The sequence below is a fragment of the Pseudoliparis swirei genome, chromosome 13, assembly GCF_029220125.1.
Source record: "Pseudoliparis swirei isolate HS2019 ecotype Mariana Trench chromosome 13, NWPU_hadal_v1, whole genome shotgun sequence".
NCBI lineage: Eukaryota > Metazoa > Chordata > Actinopteri > Perciformes > Liparidae > Pseudoliparis > Pseudoliparis swirei.
This window is the reverse complement of record NC_079400.1, coordinates 16,465,230-16,488,849: the sequence shown is the minus strand read 5'-3', so window position 1 is coordinate 16,488,849 and position 23,620 is coordinate 16,465,230. Positions and strand designations below refer to the sequence as shown.

The window sequence follows — 23,620 nt, the reverse complement described above, 5'->3', positions numbered from 1 at the left end:
TTTTGTGTCTTGTTTTGAAGTCCTTGTGTCGTCTGTCTCCCTGTGATTGTCTGCCCTGGTCCTGATTGTTTCCTTCTGTGTGATTGCTGGTCCTGCCCTCATTGTGTTCACCTGTGTCTCGTTCCCCGTTGTCCAATCACCTCCGCCTGCCTGTGTATGTAAACCCTGTTCATCTCATTCCCAGTGTGGTTTCGTACTGTTTGGTCCGCGTGTTTGTCGTCCTGTTAGTAGCTGGAAATTAAATATTGTTTTTTGCAGATTATGTCGGCATTTGGGTCCTCTCTCTCTGCGACATCTGTGACTTATCACGACAAAAAAATGGTATAATGTAAAATGTTATAGATATTTTATATAATGATACAAAATTATGACAGTCCTAATGGACATTCTCGTAGTCAGAGATGTCCTGAAGTCAACTATAATAATTAATCTAAGGAATTCTGGAGCAATGTTTAGCATCTCAAGAAGGATCCAGTTAATCGCTCTTCTATATATTTATTTGGTTTCAACTTTTGCAAACACCTTATTTTTAAAACTGGCCAATGTTGCACGTCCAGTACCATCAACTGGATCTGGGACATTTTAAATGAATGTATTGTATTGTCGGCTGATCTGACCCAAGTCATAAAAAGATAACAGCCTTTTGTTTGACGTGATAAGGACATTGAAAAAAAGTGTTTATGAACAGATACTTTCTCCCCGGAGTCCTTTTGACTTCACGTCTCATAGGGTCCGACGACATAGATCAGGGGTGCTCAATACGCTGAACCCAACGCACACATTCTCTGTTGCAGTGTTGTGGTTTTATTGTGCAGTTTCTATGTAACAATTTTATTTTAACAAACCTTTGCAGTTTAATTGCTACCATCATCATTGCGTGTTTCCCATGTTGTTTGAACACATAGGCAGAATCGATATTTAATGTTTTTATTGTAGAAATGCAGATTTAACAACAAGAGATACAATTTTAAAACATTAATTTAAAACATTAAATTCTCTAAACATTACATATTTAAAATAAATTACAAAACTGTGATGTTCTTTTGCATAGGCAAAAATATAATTTGACTGAGAATCTGTAAATATACAAGGCTAGATACGGAGGCGGACCGAAAAGAATAGCAAATTTGATCAGATGTACAATACAGCACGGAAACACGGATGTTCATGATGAGGTCGGTAAAGGTGCTAGCTACCGTTAGCCGTCATTGGCGACTAGTCTTTTTGCTTGAGCTCCATCGTGGATAAGGACCTTTCAGGCTTTTTTGACCTCCGGTACTTATAGGCCAATAGAATGGTGGCCACTAAGAGGACCACACCAAGGACCAACAGCACCCACTGGCCGGCGATGGCCGATGCGCCGTCCACACTTAAGCCCAGGAAGTCTACTGTACTACTCGCCTTAGCTTCACCTGCTGGAGAAAAATAAGAAGTACATTTTGATTATTTTTCACTCAAACTCAAACTCACTCATTCACAATTAACATATTTAACAAGCTGCAGTTCTCTACAAGGAGGTACTATTCAGTCACGTTATACATAAAGACTACTTGTGGCAGGTCCAGGTTAAATGCAGGAATCCTGCAGTAGAATTCAATAGCTTTTAAAAGATATTAAAGAAATATCCTCCCAATAAATATCATGGCTGTCAAAGAAATTTCAAGTATGTTAAATCATTATAAAATGTCCAAGCGATAAAGATTTACTACACTGTCGTACCATATAAAACCTAAAGAAACAGCAGCTAAATATAAGAAATGCTGCATAATGCTGTAATACGGTTTGAAAAAGTAGAAGAATTACAAATATATTACTTTTCTTTAAACTGATGTGGTTACTTTATATTAATGACAAGCCGCAGCGGAAGAGAAAAAAAACAAATGAAAGCATCTGTGTAAAAACATTGTGCTTTTTTTTCTTCTTCTTCTGGGATGGAGTTAAAAAAACATGTGAGTGTGCTTCTATTCATGTTTCTGTATGTTGACGCAAGAATGTGTTGAGCGTACTTGAAGGTTTCCAGTCGTAGTCGGGCCAGCCTCGGACATCATTGTTCTTGTTGTTTTCGTCCTCCAGCCATTTAATGAGAGGTTGGAAATAATCCATGAGGGGCCGGGCATCCATTTTGGGCTCGCCGGTGATCATGGCCATAGCCTCGGGCCAGGGCTTGCTGAAGCCGAGCTTCATCACGTCACTGCACACGAAAAGTTTGACGGGAAGGGGTCAAAGAGGAGGTCGCAGGGTGTGCTCCAGAGATAATGACACACATGATGCGTCGCATAATTACGTCAACAAAAAAGACATTACTTACATGTTTTGTCATTTCTAGTACATAAAAAAGATGTGTTAAGATGAAAATAGCTATGATACATAAAGGATATTTTTGTTGGTACTAACCCGAGAAGCTTCCCAGCTTCTTCAGACTTGTAGATATCGCAGGTGTGTAGAGGCCCATCATGTTTGGCGGCTTTACACAGAGCCTGGTGGAACTGGAACTGGATGACGAAGCTGACGAAGTACCTGATTGAAGATAATTAAACATGCGCTGTCATGACTTTGCATTAACACCAGGAGGAAACGGAAAGAAAAAAAACACTAAACAAACTGTCTCTGTTGCCACAACCGCTCACAATCGGGGATTGGTGTGATTAGCTGTGTTTATCTTATCTTTCCAGAGTTCATTGGTTCTTTGCTAAAGCTGTTATCAATCTGTTGTGCCCAATATTCACACATTACCTCACGTATGGCACATTAGCGGGGATGTGGAACTTTGCACCTGCGTCGAAGTCCTCCTCCGTGCGGGTTACAGGTGGACACAGTCCCTGGTACTTCATTCTGCAACGCAATAAAGTGTCATTTCGTTTTTATTGAAGGAAATCATTTACGAATGTATTCATTTATAACACAAACAATGCTGATTGATTAACTTTCCTTTATTCATATCATTAATTTTATCTTTTTCTAGTACCATTGCACTTTGTAACTTCAATAAAATACTGGGGAAATTTACCTGAGGTTCCACCATTCTTTATTGTACTCAGTCGATGGGATGCGCCCGTCAAAGACCTTCCATCTCCACTGATCCATCAGGTAACCAAAAGGCAGGAAGGCGATCTTGTCGAGCGCCATGCTCATCAGGAAGTTGATTTCACTCTCTAGAGGAGGAGACAGAAACACCCACATCATGAGCGTTGTTATCCCATCCTTATCCCATCCTATAGAACTATACAAAACCTACGGTCGCTCACCATAGTTGTTCTCTACTTTGTCCAGGAGGCCGATGCTCTGCAGATGTTTGGGCGTGGACACTGACAGGGATAACACATCGCCGATGGCCTCGTGGAAGCCGGGGTTGGCTCCGTCGCGGAAGGACACGGGCCGGTCTTTGTACTGCAGGAAGTACTGGACGTGGCCCATCTCGTGATGAGCCGTGATCAGGTCATCCATAGTCACAACGGTGCACTGTTTGATCCTGGTGAAGCAATTAAGGCCATCAATGTCACATCTTATTGGTTTCCAAGTGTATTTATTGATCTGGGTCACAGCTTATAGCTGTAACAGCTGTAGCTGTTTGTTTTTTGACGACAGAAAAGATTAGGTCCCTGAGGCGCTGAAAAAAATGAGATTTCACCTGAAGTCTTTTCGGTTATAGAAGTCCCACGCAGAGGCGTGGCACACCACCTGGCGTCCGTCAGACGGCTTCTCCAGCATGGATTTGTTCCAGAACTCTTGTGGCATTGGCAGCAGACCCAGAGAGGTGAAAAACTTGTCCGATTCCTGGAACATTCTGATGGCGTTCCAGCCCTGCACAGGAGAAGAAGAGTGAACGTGTGGATGTCATGTAAATATAAACAGCTTTTCAGGCCGTGAGGTAATTGTAAAGTGCAGTGTAAACATATAGCGGTTCTAAAAGGATCGGAGGAAATAATGTACACAGTATATCCGTGTATAATGTACACATTATGTCAGTTATGGATGTTTGCAGCACAATTAAATGTCCATGTATTTATCCTCATTCTGCTTGAGCCTCCACTTTGGACTGCGTTGGAGTCTCATTTCATTGAAACAAACTTATTCTTCACCTCTGAAGTGGTGGAGGAGTGCATGTGTGTTCTTTAGGTGTGTCCTTGTTTATTCATGTGTTGCTGCAATCGTTACGCAACAGCTGGCTCGTGTGTTTATTCACCTGTGAAACCATAGCAGGGGTGGCGTCCACCTGCGTGGCATCTGGGTACGGCATGGCCAGATCCATTATGCCAGACCACGTCTGTGCCCACATGTTGCCTGAAAGGACAGGAGACGGCATTCTTAGTTGTTTTTTTGTCCAAGCTCAGGGGCTAAGTAATCCTCCGCTCTGCCCGTGTTTAACCAAGAGGGATTTGTGGCGGTGAGCCAGTCCGACCGCTAACTGCAAGGAACTGTCGCACACAATCTCACGCTTGACGCCTCTGAAAGCAAATTCAATCTCGCCTAAATCCAAATGCATCTACAGCCAACGAGAATATAAATGGGGCGCGCTTCCACACAAAAGGAGCATTAATGCTAGAGAGTAATCCTTTAAATTCCAAAGTTGAATACTGACTGAAGAGTGGTTTTTACCTTTGACCTTTAGCATCAACCTCGGAAAATCTGATATAATCAATGGAAAGTTTCTGAAATCGGTGTAGCCCCAAATATTGCCCTTAAAATACAGTGTTGCTCGATGGAAACCAGTCCCCAAACTATAGCCACCTACCCAGCAAATGAGCAGGAATGGGTCCCTTCAGGTTGATACGCTCAGAGCCATACTTTTGTACAGAGCCCTACGGACATCGCATGCACATTCTGATAGAGCGGTTCCAGCTCCTTCCACAAACCTCAGGTCTTCCTCGAAACTCGGGGTTTCATACAGGGCGCCAGAAAGCCCCATTGTCCGAGTGACCTACGCACATACCGGGGATAAAAAATATTACATTATTAGTTTTATGCAAACTTTTGAAGCAGCTGCTCAGCAAAAACATCCTAAAATGCTGAGTTATATATTAAAAGGGCAAGTTTTTGTTGTTTATGTTTTGCCAGTGGGCGAAATAACTCACCAAGTCAAACAGTAAACAATAGAAGCGGCTTAGATTAGAAGATTAACACCAGGAGGAAACGGAAAGAAAAAAAACACTAAACAAACTGTCTCTGTTGCCACAACCGCTCACAATCGGGGATTGGTGTGATTAGCTGTGTTTATCTTATCTTTCCAGAGTTCATTGGTTCTTTGCTAAAGCTGTTATCAATCTGTTGTGCCCAATATTCACACATTACCTCACGTATGGCACATTAGCGGGGATGTGGAACTTTGCACCTGCGTCGAAGTCCTCCTCCGTGCGGGTTACAGGTGGACACAGTCCCTGGTACTTCATTCTGCAACGCAATAAAGTGTCATTTCGTTTTTATTGAAGGAAATCATTTACGAATGTATTCATTTATAACACAAACAATGCTGATTGATTAACTTTCCTTTATTCATATCATTAATTTTATCTTTTTCTAGTACCATTGCACTTTGTAACTTCAATAAAATACTGGGGAAACTTTACCTGAGGTTCCACCATTCTTTATTGTACTCAGTCGATGGGATGCGCCCGTCAAAGACCTTCCATCTCCACTGATCCATCAGGTAACCAAAAGGCAGGAAGGCGATCTTGTCGAGCGCCATGCTCATCAGGAAGTTGATTTCACTCTCTAGAGGAGGAGACAGAAACACCCACATCATGAGCGTTGTTATCCCATCCTTATCCCATCCTATAGAACTATACAAAACCTACGGTCGCTCACCATAGTTGTTCTCTACTTTGTCCAGGAGGCCGATGCTCTGCAGATGTTTGGGCGTGGACACTGACAGGGATAACACATCGCCGATGGCCTCGTGGAAGCCGGGGTTGGCTCCGTCGCGGAAGGACACGGGCCGGTCTTTGTACTGCAGGAAGTACTGGACGTGGCCCATCTCGTGATGAGCCGTGATCAGGTCATCCATAGTCACAACGGTGCACTGTTTGATCCTGGTGAAGCAATTAAGGCCATCAATGTCACATCTTATTGGTTTCCAAGTGTATTTATTGATCTGGGTCACAGCTTATAGCTGTAACAGCTGTAGCTGTTTGTTTTGACGACAGAAAAGATTAGGTCCCTGAGGCGCTGAAAAAATGAGATTTCACCTGAAGTCTTTTCGGTTATAGAAGTCCCATGGGCGTGGCACACCACCTGGCGTCCGTCAGGCGGCTTCTCCAGCATGGATTTGTTCCAGAACTCTTGTGGCATTGGCAGCAGACCCAGAGAGGTGAAAAACTTGTCCGATTCCTGGAACATTCTGATGGCGTTCCAGCCCTGCACAGGAGAAGAAGAGTGAACGTGTGGATGTCATGTAAATATAAACAGCTTTTCAGGCCGTGAGGTAATTGTAAAGTGCAGTGTAAACATATAGCGGTTCTAAAAGGATCGGAGGAAATAATGTACACAGTATATCCGTGTATAATGTACACATTATGTCAGTTATGGATGTTTGCAGCACAATTAAATGTCCATGTATTTATCCTCATTCTGCTTGAGCCTCCACTTTGGACTGCGTTGGAGTCTCATTTCATTGAAACAAACTGATTCTTCACCTCTGAAGTGGTGGAGGAGTGCATGTGTGTTCTTTAGGTGTGTCCTTGTTTATTCATGTGTTGCTGCAATCGTTACGCAACAGCTGGCTCGTGTGTTTATTCACCTGTGAAACCATAGCAGGGGTGGCGTCCACCTGCGTGGCATCTGGGTACGGCATGGCCAGATCCATTATGCCAGACCACGTCTGTGCCCACATGTTGCCTGAAAGGACAGGAGACGGCATTCTTAGTTGTTTTTTTGTCCAAGCTCAGGGGCTAAGTAATCCTCCGCTCTGCCCGTGTTTAACCAAGAGGGATTTGTGGCGGTGAGCCAGTCCGACCGCTAACTGCAAGGAACTGTCGCACACAATCTCACGCTTGACGCCTCTGAAAGCAAATTCAATTCAATTCAATTCAATTCAGTTTATTTGTATAGCCCAATTTCACAAATTACAAATTTGTCTCGGAGTGCTTTACAATCTGTACACATAGACATCCCTGCCCCAAAACCTCACATCGGACCAGGAAAAACTCCCAAATAACCCTTCAGGGGGAAAAAAGGGAAGAAACCTGGAGGAGAGCAACAGAGGAGGATCCCTCTCCTAGGATGGACAGATGCAATAGATGTAATGTGTACAGAAGGACAGATTTAGAGTTAAAATACATTCAATGAATATGACAGAGTGTATGAATAGTTCATAGTAGGCATATTCCACGATGGAACCTCCACGATCCATCAGGCAGATGGCGGTGGGGAGGAGGAGGGCGGAGTCTCAACAGGACAGTGGCGTAGTCATGAGCAGGAATTCCACGACCCAGGCGATCCATCAGGCAGATGGGATCTATGCCGTCTCATAGGGTCCGATGACCCCATGAGACGTAAAGTCAAAGGACTTCGGGAGAAAGCAGAGTTAGTAACGTGTGATTGAGAGATGAAAATTCATCCTTAAGGAGAGAAAAAGAGGAGATAGGTACTCAGTGCATCCTAAAACGTCCCCGGCAGCTATAAGCCTATAGCAGCATATCAAGGGGCTGGACCAGGGCAAACCTGATTCAGCCCTAACTATAAGCTCTGTCGAAGGTCTTAAGTCTACTCTTAAGCGAGGTGACTGTGTCTGCCTCCCGGACTGAAATTGGAAGCTGGTTCCATAAAAGAGGAGCTTGATAACTAAAGGCTCTGGCTCCCATTCTACTTTTTAAGACTCTAGGAACTACAAGTAGTCCCGCATTTAGTGAGCGTAGCTCTCTAGTGGGGCAATATGGTGCGACAAGCTCCTTAAGATATGATGGAGCATCACCAATCAAGGCTTTGTAGGTTAAGAGAAGAATTTTAAAAGTGATTCTTGATTTTACTGGGAGCCAGTGCAGAGCAGCTAGTGCAGGAGTGATGTGATCTCTTTTCTTAGTTTTAGTGAGAACACGAGCTGCAGCATTCTGGATCAACTGGAGGGACCTAAGAGATTTATTAGAGCAGCCTGCTAATAAGGGTTGCAGTAATCCAGTCTCAAGTAACAACGTGAACCAATTTTTCTGCATCTTTATGAGACAAGATGTGCCTGATTTTTGAAATATTACGTAGATGAAAGAATGCAGTCCTTGAGATTTGCTTTACGTGGGAGTTAAAGGACAAGTCGATCAAAGATAACGCCAAGATTCTTTACAGTGGTGTTGGATGCCAGGGCAATGCCGTCTACAGAATCCACATCACCAGATAATTGATCTCTGAGGTGCTCAGGGCCGATTAAAATTACTTCGGTTTTGTCTGAGTTTAACATCAAGAAGTTGCAGGTCATCCATGTTTTATGTCTTTAAGACATGCTTGAATTTTACAGAGTTGGTTGCTCACCTCTGGTTTTATCGATAAATATAGTTGAGTGTCATCTGCATAACAATGAAAGTTTATGGAGTGTTTCCTGATAATATTGCCCAAAGGAAGCATGTATAAGGTAAATAAAATTGGTCCAAGCACAGAACCTTGTGGAACTCCGTGATTAACGTTGGTGGTTATCGGCGTCATCGTTTACAAATACAAACTGAGATCGATCTGATAAATAGGATTTAAACCAAATTAGTGCCGTGCCTGAAATGCCAATCGACTGCTCCAGTCTCTGTAACAGGATGTCATGGTCAATGGTGTCGAATGCAGCACTAAGGTCTAACAAGACCAGGACAGAGAGGAGTCCTTTATCTGCTGCCATTAAGAGGTCATTTGTAATTTTCACCAGTGCCGTCTCGGTGCTGTGGTGTTTTCTAAATCCTGATTGAAATTTCTCAAATAAACTATTATGATGTAGAAAGTCGCACAACTGATTTGCGACCACTTTCTCAAGGATCTTGGAGAGGAAGGGAGGTTAGAGATCGGTCTGTAGTTAGCCAATACCTCTGGATCCAGAGTGGGCTTCTTCAGGAGAGGTTTAATAACAGCCACCTTGAAGGAGTGTGGTACGTGGCCTGTTAGCAGAGACACATTGATAATATCTAATAGAGAGCCGCCAATTAAAGGCAAAACGTCTTTAAGCAGCCTCGTCGGGATGGGGTCCAAGAGACAGGTAGACGTGTTCGAAGTAGAAACCGTTGAAAATAATTGGTCACGGTTGATGGGAGAAAAGCCCTCGAAATATACACCAGGGCATACAGCGGTTTCCAAGGCCATTCCACTTGAGGACAGATTGGCACTGGTTATGGGCAAGAGATTATTAATCTTGTCACTAATAGTTAAAATATTTTCATTAAAGAAGTTCATAAAGTCATTACCACTAAGGTTTATAGGAATGCTCGGCTCCACAGAGCTGTGACTCTCTGTCAGCCTGGCTACAGTGCTGAAGAGAAACCTGGGGTTGTTTTATTTTTTCTATTATTGTTGAGAAATAGGCTGCTCTGGCATTACGGAGGGCCTTCTTATAGGTTTTAAGACTATCCCGCCAAACTAGCGGGATTCTTGAGATTAGTTGAACGCCATATGCGTTCATGCTTTCGTGACGTTTGCTTCAGTTTGCGGGTCTGAGGGTTATACCATGGAGCAAACCTCCTCTTCCTCACTGTCTTCTTCTTCAGAGGGGCTATCGAGTCCAGTGTCATTCTCAGAGAGCCTATGGCACTGTCAACAAGATGATCAATCTGGGACGGACTAAAGTTAGACCAGGAGTCCTCTGTTATATTGAGGCGTGGTATCGAATCAAATACAGAAGGAATCGCTTCTTTAAATTTAGCTACAGCACTATCAGTTAGACATCTAGTGTAGAAACTTTTGACTAACGGAGTACACTCCGGTAGTATAAATTCAAAAGTTATGAGGTTGTGGTCTGACAGAAGAGGATTCTGTGGGAAGGCGTTCAAATGCTCAATGTCAACGCCATAAGTAAGAACAAGATCCAGCGTGTGGCCAAAGCTGTGAGTGGGTTTCTGTACTCTCTGACAGAAGCCAATCGAGTCCAACAAGGAGATGAATGCAGCACTAAGGCAATCATTATCAACATCCACATGGATATTAAAATCTCCAACAATAATAACTTTATCGGTTTTAAGAACCAAACTTGATATAAATTCTGAGAATTCAGATATAAACTCTGAATATGGACCTGGTGTCCGGTACAGAATCACAAATCGAATTGGCTGTAGTGTTTTCCAGGTTGGATGTGAAAGACTAAGAACAAGGCTTTCAAATGAGGTGTAGTGTAATTTTGGTTGAGGATTAATTAATAGGCTCGATTCAAAGATGGCTGCTACTCCACCTCCTCGACCGGTGCCTCGAGGAATGTGAGTATTAATATGACTTGGAGGAGTCGATTCATTCAGGCAGACATATTCTTCATGGCTCAGCCAGGTTTCAGTTAGGCAACATAAATCAATGTGATTATCTGATATTAAATCATTCAGTAACACAGCTTTAGATGACAGAGATCGAATATTTAGGAGACCACATTTAATAGACCTATTTTGTTGCACTGCTGAAATAATTGTGTTAACTTGTATAAGGTTATTGTGTACGACTCCTCTTCGCCTAAATCCAAATGCATCTACAGCCAACGAGAATATAAATGGGGCGCGCTTCCACACAAAAGGAGCATTAATGCTAGAGAGTAATCCTTTAAATTCCAAAGTTGAATACTGACTGAAGAGTGGTTTTTACCTTTGACCTTTAGCATCAACCTCGGAAAATCTGATATAATCAATGGAAAGTTTCTGAAATCGGTGTAGCCCCAAATATTGCCCTTAAAATACAGTGTTGCTCGATGGAAACCAGTCCCCAAACTATAGCCACCTACCCAGCAAATGAGCAGGAATGGGTCCCTTCAGGTTGATGCGCTCAGAGCCATACTTTTTGTACAGAGCCCTACGGACATACGCATGCACATTCTGATAGAGCGGTTCCAGCTCCTTCCACAGAGCCTCCAGGTCTTCCTCGAAACTCGGGGTTTCATACAGGGAGCGCCAGAAAGCCCCATTGTCCGAGTGACCTACGCACAGTACCGGGGATAAAAATATTACATTATTAGTTTTATGCAAACTTTTGAAGCCGCTGCTCAGCAAAAAACATCCTAAAATGCTGAGTTATATATTAAAAGGGCAAGTTTTTGTTGTTTATGTTTTGCCAGTGGGCAGGAAATAACTCACCAAGTCAAACAGTAAACAATAGAGCGGCTTAGATTAGAAGATTATACAACTTTCTCGTCGGTATGGCCGAAAAGGAAGCCACTGCAATCAGCCAATTAGCTAAACACCTAGCATAAAGACTGCAAACAGGTTGCTCTGTTAGCTAAATCTGCTCCAGGGGGTTTTGTGCCGGACTAGACATGTAACAAGCCAACAGCAGAGACTCCAGGAAGGTTCTGGTCCTGACCAAGAATCAAAGTTTTGTTTTGATGATTAAATAAACAAGATATAGCTGACTGTCTCCAAAGATGCCGGGAGGTGGAGTTTTAACAGAAAAAAATATTTGAAATGACTCTTTAATTGAGGTCGTACCATTGAGTTTGGCAGCCGTGTTGGCCAGTTCAACATATCTCTTGTAATCCTGGCGGAGCACTTTGCCCGCAGAATCTCTCCATCCTTTCCAAGCAAACAACAGTTCGTCGTAATCCCTGGACTTCGCCATGATCTTCTGGAGATCTGAAACACAGCACATTCTTTTATTACACTCACAGTCGAGTTTCTTGCGAAATAATTACGGGCAAAGTCAAAATTATTGCAGCTTTTACAGTTGTTATTGTTATTTCATAGAAGCTACATTTCATTAGACGCATCAATAACCAATCATCAAAAATCAATTTGCCATTAACTGTGAGGTGAGTAAACATGTACTGCATGACTTGCCTTTATGTAACATTTGCTTTATTATATATTATGTCAGTATAATCTTTTTGGGAGTAACATTCTTCATATTAGGATTGGCATTTCATTCATGGTCTTACCTGGATCCAGTGGAAGGCATGCCCCATTATCTCTGCACACCTCGGCCACACTGTACTTGGTCTCCATGTTGGAGAGGAGAGTGTTGTACTGAAAAGGGATAGTAAGTAAGTAAGTACAGTTCATTTATATTTCACTTATCACAGACAAAGTGTCACAAAGTGCAGGACAGTAGCCAATTAAAACAATCTGTCAATAACAGGGGTCAAAACATTTCAATACACAGTAAAAGATCGTGCAATAAAATAAATAAACAAATAAGATAAAAAGCAGGCCATATAATATTGAATATATAAACAGGTAGGTTTTCAGATGGAGTTTAAATAATACTATTGAATCTGAAAACCTAAGGCATCCACCAAGCATTCGATCCCACATGAATGTACATAAGGACAGTTTTGATATTTGGAAAATACATTTCTAAATGTGCTCAGCTTGAGGGCATGTAAGAGAGACTAATTAATTAATTAGAGTATCACTGTACAATATATTTAATTTCTGTATTGACAGTTACATCTTGTTTTTAAATGCTTGAGTTGGCGCTTGTTTGACATTTGTATTTATTTAAGTGCAACTTCTAGAGCTCTGTGTCTGGTCGCGTCACTTCAACCATTCAGTTTTCAGCTGGTTCAAACCTTTTGTTACATTACATTACATGTCATTTAGCAGACGCTTTTATCCAAAGCGACTTACAATAAGTGCATTTCAACCTAGAGTACAAACTAAGAACAACAAGAATACAGGAAGTAACATTTCCTCAACTCAGTCGAACTACAAAAGTACCATAATAAGTGCTATCCCAGTGCCACTGAAGTGCAAATCTGTGTTTTAATCCAGATGTAGTCGGAAAAGGTGTGTTTTCAGTCTCCAGCGGAAGATGTATTGTCTATTTTAAGTAATCAGAGAACATCAGTCAAAGTAAAGAAAGAACTTTAAGGATCATTAATGTCCAGCTCATGTTTAACCGCCTGTAAAGCTCTAACTGTGTATTGTGTGATCGCATCATTTCCGCTTCTGGCTGCCTTATCCTTCGTTAGCTAGCTAACGTTAGCTAGCAAGAGGCGACGGACGTCTATCAGAATGAGCAAGTGCCATCAACTTATTAAAGCGACGTCACTGGCTGTTCTTTCTCAACACCGCACATGAGCTCATTGTGGTTGTGTGCTGTCAGTCTCCCTGTTGCATTGCAGATTGTTTGTTTTGGGGAAACACATTTTGGTTTTCTGTCTATTATTATCGACAAAGAGCAATTTTCCCCATTCAACTCAACCAGTGCAACTAAAAAAATGAATCCTCCACACCTCTTCCAGTTGCGGCATGGTCAGTGCCGCCCTCTCGATGTCGCTGAGTTTATTCATGATGCGTTTGACTGAGTCGTCCTGGAAGTCCGTGGTGTCATACTGACGGGCCTTCTGGCCGTACTTCAGGGTGTGGGCCGACATCAGCAGGTTCTTCTCAAGCTAGAGGGGAACGAAGGAACGCTCTTTCAACGTCTAACAGCACACGGGTAATTAGGTTCAGAGATACATGCACACATGGGTTAATAAGTAACTCACCGACTCAAAATCTACCACTGATTTATTGAGAATTTTTTTTATGCCGCTATCATTTTATTGATGATAGCTGATGCTTGAAAAATGCTATGGCGATCTCAGGTCAGTCAGAGTCACAGGGCTCACCATGTTCTGCTTATTGGCTTCGGTGATGTCTGTGTTGTACATCCAGGAGGCCTCGGTGTAGGCGTTCCACACCCCCTCAGCTGTGCTGTTGTATTCGTCCAGAAATTTCTTTGCCTCCAGCTCGTCTGTGTTCTTGTCTGGATAAACAAAAAGAGGGACAAGCTCGCTCAACGACTGTAAATAAATCCATGGAGTCAAGTTTTGGTAAATAGTATCCCATTTCAGCTAAATAACAACGTGTGAATGGTGATTATGATGTGTACATGTCATCGCTTTTCTCACTGTAGATTTATTGAGAATAGTTCTCATATTTTATTATTTCCACCCAGATAATGTTAACGTATATCATCTTTTCGTATTCTGCTATTCATTTTGATCAGTATACTCTTACCGATATCTTCGGGGTAGCCTTCAGGGATGGGCGGGACCCAGTTAAAGTCAGGCCATCCCAATGTCTCATTCACATTTTGCTTTTCCAGCCACTTAATAATTGGATCAAAGTATTTCATCAGTGAGGATGCATCCATCTTTCTGGTCCCTATAGCCTCCTCAAGCACATCAGGCCAAGGTTTAGAGGAGCCAGACTGGAGAATCTTCCTGGATGGGGGTAGAGCGAAATGGTGTTACACCTTCACTGCCTCCCTAAATCCATTGTTCACGCTCTGTATAATAAATAACGAAGAGCCAAGCAGATTCCATACTTTAAAATGATCCCAGCTTCTGCGGAGCTGACGATGTCGCATGTGTGCAAGGGACCCGTGTGATTGGCTGCCGCGCACAGCTTCTCGTGAAGCTGGAACTGCAGGATGAAACTGACAAAATACCTGCAGGGGAAAAAATATCCGTCATCTCTTCAGTGCATTATATTTACAATACCACAAACACAAAAAGTAAAACTTTTTTTAAAAAATAAGACAGATATGAGACTTGATGATATTCTCTGTTTTTTGGGAAAAAATGTTATACTTCGATACGCTGACTATAAGTACAACACTAAAAACGACCCCTTTAGACGATAAGAATGCTGAAAGCATCTGTTTCCGCTACAACAACACACAAAAATGTGTTTGTCAGTTTAAGTGGGTGTTTGACAACCTGTCAGTACCCACATTGTTCAAAGAAACCTGCTCGGGTCAGAAGCGTTGCTTTTAAAAGCTTCCTGCGATTATTGTTATTGTATTGTTTAAGTGCCAGTAATTGAGTCGACATGAAAGCAGACAATACCTTAATTCCCCGATCACCAGCCGTTGGTGGATGTTATTTTACTTTCCATATTTCACATATTTCCCTGGTGCTCTCGTAGGGTTGCGCAGGCACGTACACAAATATACCCACAGTCCTCGTGATTGTGCAATAATACGCTCCATTTTATGGTTTGTATGAGTTCAGCTAATTAGACAGCTAGAAAAATAATAAATATGAGTAATGAAAATATCAGTAGCCCAAGCTGATGTGTGTGTTTCTCTGTGTGTGTACACTATTACACAGTAGTGTGGCTGGAAGAGGAGGATACCTGATGTATGGCGTGTTTCCAGGGATGTGGTACTTGGCTCCAGCATCAAAATGCTCCTCTGTACGTCCGGTGGGCGGGCAGATACCTTGATATTTAGTCCTTTAAAATGCAATGCGAGATAGATTTAACTAATACATTTGTTCTGGAAGGTTATTTAGCCTATAATGATAATGACACACACACACACACAGTGTGAATGAAAGCTAGTACAATAAGTCAATAAGGCCAATAACTTGTTTTTGCTGCCTCCAAGTCTCTGAAGTCATTTTCTCATCATATCTGAAGATTCAAACCAAGGACTTATCTAATCGGGTGAGCATAGCTTACATAAAGACTAGGATAAGTAGAAAACATCAATCTTCTCATCTGAATCTCAGCAAAAAAGTAAATTATCACACTTCCAAAAAATGTAGCTGTTCTTTTTACGTGGGATATGTTTTTACGCCTGTGAATTCTACCTGAGGTACCACCACTCAGCGTTGTACCGCTCTGGTGGTGTGTTCCCCTTGAACACACCCCATCTCCACTGGTCGATGAGGTAGCCAAATGGAAGGAAGGCTATCTTCTCCAGGGCCATCTTTAACAGGTAGTTGGTATCAGTTTCTGGAGAAACACAATGCGGGAAACACGTTCTTTAAACATTTATGAATTCACCTTTGAAATCATGTACATCTGTTCTATGAGAGCTGTATCTCAGTGGCTTGGACTTCATTCATTCTTTCTCTTTACCAGCGTCAGAGGTCCCCGTTTCCAGAAGTTTAATGGAATGCAGATGCTTGGGTGTGGAGACGGAGAGAGACAAAACATCGCCGATAGCCTCGTGGAAACCGGGGTTGGCTCCGCGGCGGAAGCCCACAGGCTGGTCCTTGTACTGCAGGTAATATTGGACGTGGCCCATCTCGTGGTGAACGGTAAAGAGCTGCTCCATCGTTACTGCAGTGCACTGCTTGATCCTAAAGAGTGACATTTGTTTGTATTATCAATGTTGTATCAACAAAATGAGCAAGGCAGTTCACAATGTAAAGCTGTAGTGGCGTAATGTCGTAAGAGCTTCTCTTTTCTTTCTCGACATAAACCGCCTGTGTCTTTTAGTGCATGTCAATGCATGTGAACGAGGCCCACGGTGGCGATCAGAAGTTGTGGAGCCCCGCCTCCTGTTTCCGGTTAACACCGTTAGCTCTGTCAGCACTGTTTCCCTAGTTGGATCTGCTTGCACCGTTAGCTAGAAGCAACAGTCTTCACCATATTGAGAGCTGTGTGGAGGCCAGAGATATGCTCAACATTTCCAATTTAACAACGTCATCATGTGTAACTGTAACTCAGTAAATAGTTCACTTCTCATTAGTTCATTTTACCTGAAGTCTCTGCGGTTGTAAAAGTCCCAGGCGGACGCGTGGCACACCACCTCGCGACCTTCGGGCTTCACCAGCATGGATCCCTCCCAGAACTCATCCGGCATCTTCTCTAGATTCAGAGACGTGAAGAAGTCCTCGGCCACGCGAAACATGTGCGTGGCGTTATAGCCCTGTGGCGAGAAAACATGTCACAGTTCAGCTCAATGCTACCCGACAAAGCTACTGTAACTGCGTGAAAGAAGATTAAGATATGTGAGCTTTATATTTTGAGGTCAGATCCAGCATGATTATTCTTTTTACACAATCCATACAAGAGGCACACACTCATTCCCCCTCTGACTTACTTGTTTGACCATTTCATCAGTCACATCCAAGTTGGGTTTATCAGGAAATGGGATCATCATATCATAAATATTGTTCCAGGTCTGAGCCCACATATTTCCTGAGGGTGAAGAAGAAAACACACTTAAGCAACAATTCAGCCTTGTTATGAGATTCTCCATCAGGGCCAGTGTAGGAAATACCTCCTTCACAGCAATGTGATAAGCACACTAAATGCCTTGCCGGGGGTTTGTCTGCATCTGAATACGGTATTGTGTGATCACATCTTTGATGACTTTCCATGATTTTATTAAATAAGGACTCTTTATGTGAAAATTGTTAGAGCGGTGACCAAATATGTGGTTAAGGCCCAACACCCTATTTAAAAAGATCCATTTAGTGTTCCTTAAAAATTACATGTTGGTCCCCTAGCTACTATAAAATAAAGCCCTGCATAGAATCTTTTATTTTTATTTTTATTTTTTTACATGTTTGCTGTCCTCTGTGTATGGAAAAATGCATCCATTGTGCACACAAGGTCTTTCTTTCACACAACAATGTTGATGCAACTGTCAAACTGTACAGTGGCTCCCTTCCTTTAGCATAAACAAGTACATTACCCAGGTGACACAGCACATATTCATGGCTCATATAAATGTACCTAGCAGATGGGCAGGGATGGGTCCTTTAAGGTTGATGTACTTGGAACCGTACTGGTTGTAGAGCTTGCGGCGCACAAAGGCATGCAGGTTCTGGTAGAGGGGTTCAATGGTCCTGTAGAGGGCCTCCATATCCTGCTCAAAGGTCACAGTCTCATACCAAGAGCGCCAGTCAGCTCCAGTGTCAGCAAACCCTAAACAGGACAAAACGGTCATGTCATTTCTTACTCCTTTCCTTGTTCTGTTGTCACGTCGGTCCCATTAAATGTATTACTTATTCGTAGCATTGTGAACGTCTCTCAGTGACAATGTCCAAAGGTGACCGGCGCTCACCATCAGCTTGAGACGCGTTGTTGCTGAGCTCCACGAAGCGAGGGTAGTGCTCCCTGAGAGGTACACCCGACGCGTTGTGCCACGCCTCCCACACGAACAGCAGTCTCTTGTAGCTCCTCGAGCTGGCCATGATATCCGTGAGCTCTGCAAAATGAAGTCGTGGAGGACATTATGGAAAAGTAAAGGGAGGCTGATAAACAATTAGAAAAGCAAAAGATGATTTTTTTTCCTTCGAAAATAATGAAGATGAATTGGCATTTAAATGACCTTATGCTCTCTCAGCAGGAAAAGTCCAGAACAGACACACACCCTAGAGATAAGCTTTACAGTTACAACAACTCTGTGATATTTCGAGCGTGATGCAAAAAAACGTTGATCTTCAAAATGCCAGGAATAGGAAATGAAGTTGAAGAACACAGAAGGCGGTTGAAATAATGGAAAAAGATGTTACTGACAGTCTGTTTGTTATTGTAATGATATGTAATGTTATATGCCATGTGTTTTGTAAAGAGATGTACCACATCCTTTGAAAAACTCTGTTTCAACTTCATATATTTCCAAGATTAAGAAACTGGGAATACCACAGTTGTAAATTGGCATGTTTGTGTTTATTCATAATAGAAGAAGTAATCTTGTTCTCACAATTACTGCTGGCAGCTTTTGCTCAAGCCATTGTTCACAATACACGTCGGCAGCTTTAAAAGCCGCTGACATTATGTTTCGATAGCTTCTTACTCAACACTTATGGGCGCATCCATAACACTTCCTTTGGAGACCTCTCTGAAGTGATTCCAAAGTGACATCCTGTTACTTTGCCCAGAGCAGATAAGATCTTCTTAACCACTTATAACTGTTTTTCGAGAGAGAGAGAGACTTCCCCTCTTTATTGTTGTGATTTTTATAATCCTCATTGTTCGGACCCCGTTTCTTTCAAATAAGCATCATATAATTCATGCATTCTGAGCCTCAAACAGAGCTTTTATATTATATTTACTCACCTGGTTCCAGGCTCCAGCTTATGTTCGGTTCTGGATGCACCTTAGCCGTTGAATAAATATTGTCCATGGTGCTGAGAATTGTATTATACTGGAGACGAGAAATAAATCAATCAAGCAAATTCACCATTAATACAGTGATTAAAAAATAATAATGAATAGGACAAATTTCCTGTAAGAAACAAACCTCCTCCCTGTCTTTCTGGGGCAGGTTGGCAACTCCCAGTATCTTGATCTTTTTCATCAGGATCTTGTCTGAAGGATTAGGGAGAGTGTCTAGAAACACATCAGAGAAGACCTTCTTGGCCTTCAACCCCCATGCTGAGGAAAACTCCTGCTCTTCGAGAGATGCATTTATCTAAAGACGATAGGAAGTGGATGATAACGACATGTTAATTACTCAAACGTAAAAAACTACAAACGTACAGGTAGCATCCGTCATTTGGTTTCTTCACTTCTAGAAGCATTTTTATGACCAAGCAAGGGTTTATTTTCGTTATTTCCCTGTGTAGGCAGAATCTTTTTGCACCATTGACCCTGTTTCAGGAAGTGGGCCGAGATGAGAGCCCATTTGGACACAGAGGACACCTTTGTCGAGTGATGTGGGAGGAGCCACCTGCAGCGGCTCGAGATGAACGAGGGAATGATTTGTGGGCCACTAAAGACTAAAAAAAGTATTAATTCTACTTTCTTGAGAAAGCCCAGTTTCTTTGTTTTCTAATATCAATTTGTCATTACCCACGCCATCTTTTTTTAAACATTGGATGCATTGTTATTATATTAGTGGTGCTTAATGGATGAATCCCATGGACGTCTGTGATCCCCTGAATTGCAATTGGTGTTATTTGGTGCGGGAATTCAGTTCAGTTTGAATCTCACACCGTTAGGTCAAAATGTAAATGTGTCCAATACTTTGTTAGTTTTCATAGGTTCATGGTCAGTAGCAGGGAGCATGGCGGCACACTGTTATCTAACTCCTTTACCGGCTGCAATGTCTTCCTATGTGTTACTTGACACATCTTTTCTCTGGGATTGATACAGTGCTCTGTCGATTGTGAGTGAGGACAGAGCAGCATAACAACCCTAGCTCAAGGATAATTTTTTTTAAAATTAAGTCTTCAATGCTCAAATACTCATTCTTGTGAACGGCCTCACTGAATCTCACAAGCTTTTCTTCATGGCACTCTGGAAGGTCGTGGACACAAGAGTGTTCAGTGCGCTGCCATGGAACATTGCATGGGAGGGTTAAGTGTGTCGCATTGATTTGCTCCTTTTGAAAATGATGAACTACTGCAGCACGATGATGCACCCAAGAAAAAGATGTGCAACCGTATCCTGTGTCATGTGTGTCATCAGTGTGGGTACGTGTGTGTGGAGTGTCACTTACTAAGCTAGCTCTGAACTTTGTGAACTTTGAGGTAACCACATCCTGATATAACTGACCAAACAGTAGCTGCATTGCTGTAATGTTTTCATGGAAGCTTGTCTTATCTGCCTTCTTCACAGTCTTCCCTATAACAACAGGCTGCAGGAGGGAACAGTGGTGGCAGTGAGTTGAAGTATTAACTCTGACCTTTGTGCTCTTCTACTAATTTTTTCCACCCAGCCCACCCATCCATCCACCCAGACAATCATTCTCACCCAAAGAAAGACAGTAAAGATATAAAAGCCACTTTATTTTTGCTGATTTTCTTTTCCCTCAAGGTCTTTTTTGGTTTACAAGCTGCAATGAGTGTTGTAATTGGAAAAGAGGTGTATTCAATACATGTTCATACTTATTTGGATGTGGTTAAAGGATAACTAGACTTGAACGCAGCACAAGAGTTTATTACCCAAAAAGAAAAAAACATGCAGTTTGGTTGTTGTTAAATATTTAGGTGGAGGGTTATTTGAAATTATTTGTTTCCTGAATACTTGAATGATTAGAAACTAAACTCTTCCCTTGAAAGTAGTTCTCAAACTTCACATTCAAATCACTTACAAACATTTTTAAAAAGCTGTCAGTGTGCAGTGAAACGAGCCTCGGGTGTGATTGAGACACTTGAAGGCAGCTGGTATTCCACGCCGGGGGTTCAAAAGACCCCGCTCATTGATACCCACCCTCATCAGCTTTCATTCAGCCCGATGAACCGATCCCCATTCTGTTTGATGTCCCACACGTCTAACATGTGCCTTATTTGCACCCATACCTCTGAAGCTGAGGAGGGTGTGTGTGTGTGTGTGTTTGCGTCTGCATCTGCATTGTGTGGAATGTACATGTTTGTCATGTAATCTGCCTTTGTTGAAATCATTTAAATGTGATAAATTTACAAGACGCCGTAAGTGGAACATTTCTCTCAGCACTCTGATCCACTTTGATCCCATCCCATAATTCTCCATTCTCATTCACCACGACTACAATCCTGCTTATCTTTCATAGCGGACACATTCTGGAGAATGGAACACATTCTGCGGCCTGACCCCGTTGACACGGGGGGGGGGGGGGGTTGGGGGGTAGGGGGCTGCATCTACACCTGTTCAATGTGTGAGGAGACCAAAGCCTGGACAGTGTATTGAAAATCCTGTTGTGACAGCTGTTCAAGCACACGCAGGGTGGGGGGGGAATACAAATTCAGAGGCTGTGCCCCGAGTGTGTTGGTTGCTTTCATAAGTTGGTAAATGACAGAATGAGCTGATATAGGTGCATTGACTCTTGTTCCTGGAGGCAATAAAACACTCCTTCACCCCTCCGCGGTTTCATTGTCTCTTCTTCTGCTTCATTATTTTATTATCTCCCCTTGCCTCGTCATTAAAGGCATTTCATCGGCTGTAAATATGGGCACTTTGGACTATAAAAAACTATTAGTGCGTAAAAACTGCATTTAAGTGGCGGGTGCATCCGTCTGGAGAAACTGTGTTGAGCAGAAAACATCATAAAACAGACAGTTAAGCAAGTTAATAGCCAAGACCCCCCCCCCCTTCCCCCCTGGAAATGTATTCAACACTACAGGCATTTAGATCTGTTTCATATCTCCAGTAACACACAAGCTGAGTTGGCTACGTCGAGATGAAACTGAGCATTTCGTTGGGGAGGGAGATGAATAGGAGTGATATCCAAATCAAGCATGGCTCAGCCAGTGCTGGCTTGGACTGATCCAACCGAGGCCAATTTCTATATACCAGCGTGAGAGAAATCATGTCGCCCTCTAAACTCAAGACTACAGGAGATGTCCTACCTGCAGCTTGGAGTTGTGGTCCGTGATGTTGGTGTTGTAGTTCCAGCTGGCAGAGACGCTGTTGAATAACACCTCCTCGGCGGTGCTGTTGTAGTCGCTTAGGAACATCAGTGCATCATCTTTGGTGCCCAGATAGTCTCCTGGAATCCAGCTGGCGGGCATAGCCTCAGAGAGCCCCAAGACCGGGAGCAGCAGCAGCACTGACCACAGAGACCCGTCCATGCCACTGCCCATGGCTATAGACTCCACCAAAGAAACAGTGGAGGAGAGAAAGTGTGAAAGAGTTGGAAGGAAGAGCTAAAAATACACTTGCTCTCATAAATTGAGAGGACACCTTCCCCCCCTGAGCTGTTGTCTAATCTACTCCCTCGCTGCTCCCTTCTTAGCATCCCAGCCCGCCTGCTGGTGAAATACACAGAAGCCAAAGCGAGCTTCTTTTTAAGTGTCAGTTTAACCCAGCCCACAGTTCTCTGCAGCCTTCCCTCTCACGGCACTGGACACATCCCCCCCTCCTCCCCCTCTCCCTTCATTCCCTTCCTTACCTCTATCTTTTCTTCCCTCTCCTGTCTTTCTTTTTTTTCTTCTTTCTGTTGAGCAGCCAGGATTCGGATGGATGGAAGCATGTGATCAGATCCCAGTGTGTGTGTACAAGGCTGTATGAGATGAGGGATAACATATGACATACGGTAGAGGAGCAGCGTCTGGGAGGGACTCCGCATGCTTCAGTTCCCTCTGAGAATACACTCCACACAGCTGCTGATTTCCTCCATTTGAGGAAATAAGAAAAGAAAAAAACACTTTCTTGCCATCATTACCAAGTAAGAAAAATTGACTGTGTTGCTCTTAATCTCAGATTGAGTTGTTCCACCGTCTCATCCTCCTGTAACAGACTGAACGAGGTTATATGACACAATGTCCAGTGTATAGTTGATGAATCAATTCTAAATGTACTGTACATGCAAAGGGCGATGTCAAAATATGCACAGTTTATAACAAAAACACAATGCAGGTATAACAAATCTCTGGGGGCAGTTGACACAAACTGTAAACACAAAAACTCAATTTTGATAAGGGTTGATTTGTCCTTGCAAAAGCCAATAAATGCATTTATTTTCAGTCATTACCAATTTAGTAGTTTTATATCCACCAATTCAGAGATGGATTCAGGCTGCAACATAACACATGAGAAGTTTAGAAGAAATGAATGCGCACAAGTCGGTGCATCGATTGATTTCAGCTTCTGCTTACCGTGCATGTCGAAGCTTTATAGTTATTGCTCATGATAAGCAAAATATGTTCTGCTGCGGCTGCATCACATTAAACGACATTCAACCGATGAAAAAAGTGGGCTTTTATTGTGAAACAGCCACAGGCGCTGAACAATCGTCGAAAAAACAACCGTCACTTTCTGCATTGTTTTGTCTTTGTGTGTTCTTTGAGCTCCATTTTGGTCTCCACCGACTCCCGAGGGAAATATGTGGCTATGCTAAGTGCTCCACTAGCTAGTTGCTAGTTCACGGTGCGTTTGAGGAG

The 23,620-nt window shown here is 42.7% G+C and overlaps 1 protein-coding gene across 1 annotated transcript; it reads right to left on the bottom strand.

Annotated features, from left to right (window-relative positions):
- Window positions 1-913: 913 nt before the first annotated feature.
- On the bottom strand, window positions 914-22,420 carry ace (angiotensin I converting enzyme (peptidyl-dipeptidase A) 1). Its single transcript, XM_056429864.1, has 25 exons — window positions 22,088-22,420; window positions 19,060-19,230; window positions 18,876-18,963; window positions 17,878-18,021; window positions 17,547-17,738; window positions 16,909-17,006; window positions 16,565-16,734; window positions 15,939-16,162; window positions 15,668-15,812; window positions 15,210-15,308; window positions 14,398-14,520; window positions 14,088-14,293; window positions 13,697-13,833; window positions 13,319-13,477; window positions 12,020-12,107; window positions 11,574-11,717; window positions 10,874-11,065; window positions 6,734-6,831; window positions 3,629-3,801; window positions 3,246-3,469; window positions 3,008-3,152; window positions 2,734-2,832; window positions 2,395-2,517; window positions 2,007-2,191; window positions 914-1,415 (listed from the first exon to the last, which is right to left on the bottom strand). Exons 1-25 carry the CDS (start codon window positions 22,319-22,321, stop codon window positions 1,216-1,218), a joined length of 3,861 nt encoding a protein of 1,286 aa, XP_056285839.1. The 5' UTR covers window positions 22,322-22,420; the 3' UTR covers window positions 914-1,215.
- Window positions 22,421-23,620: the final 1,200 nt, after the last annotated feature.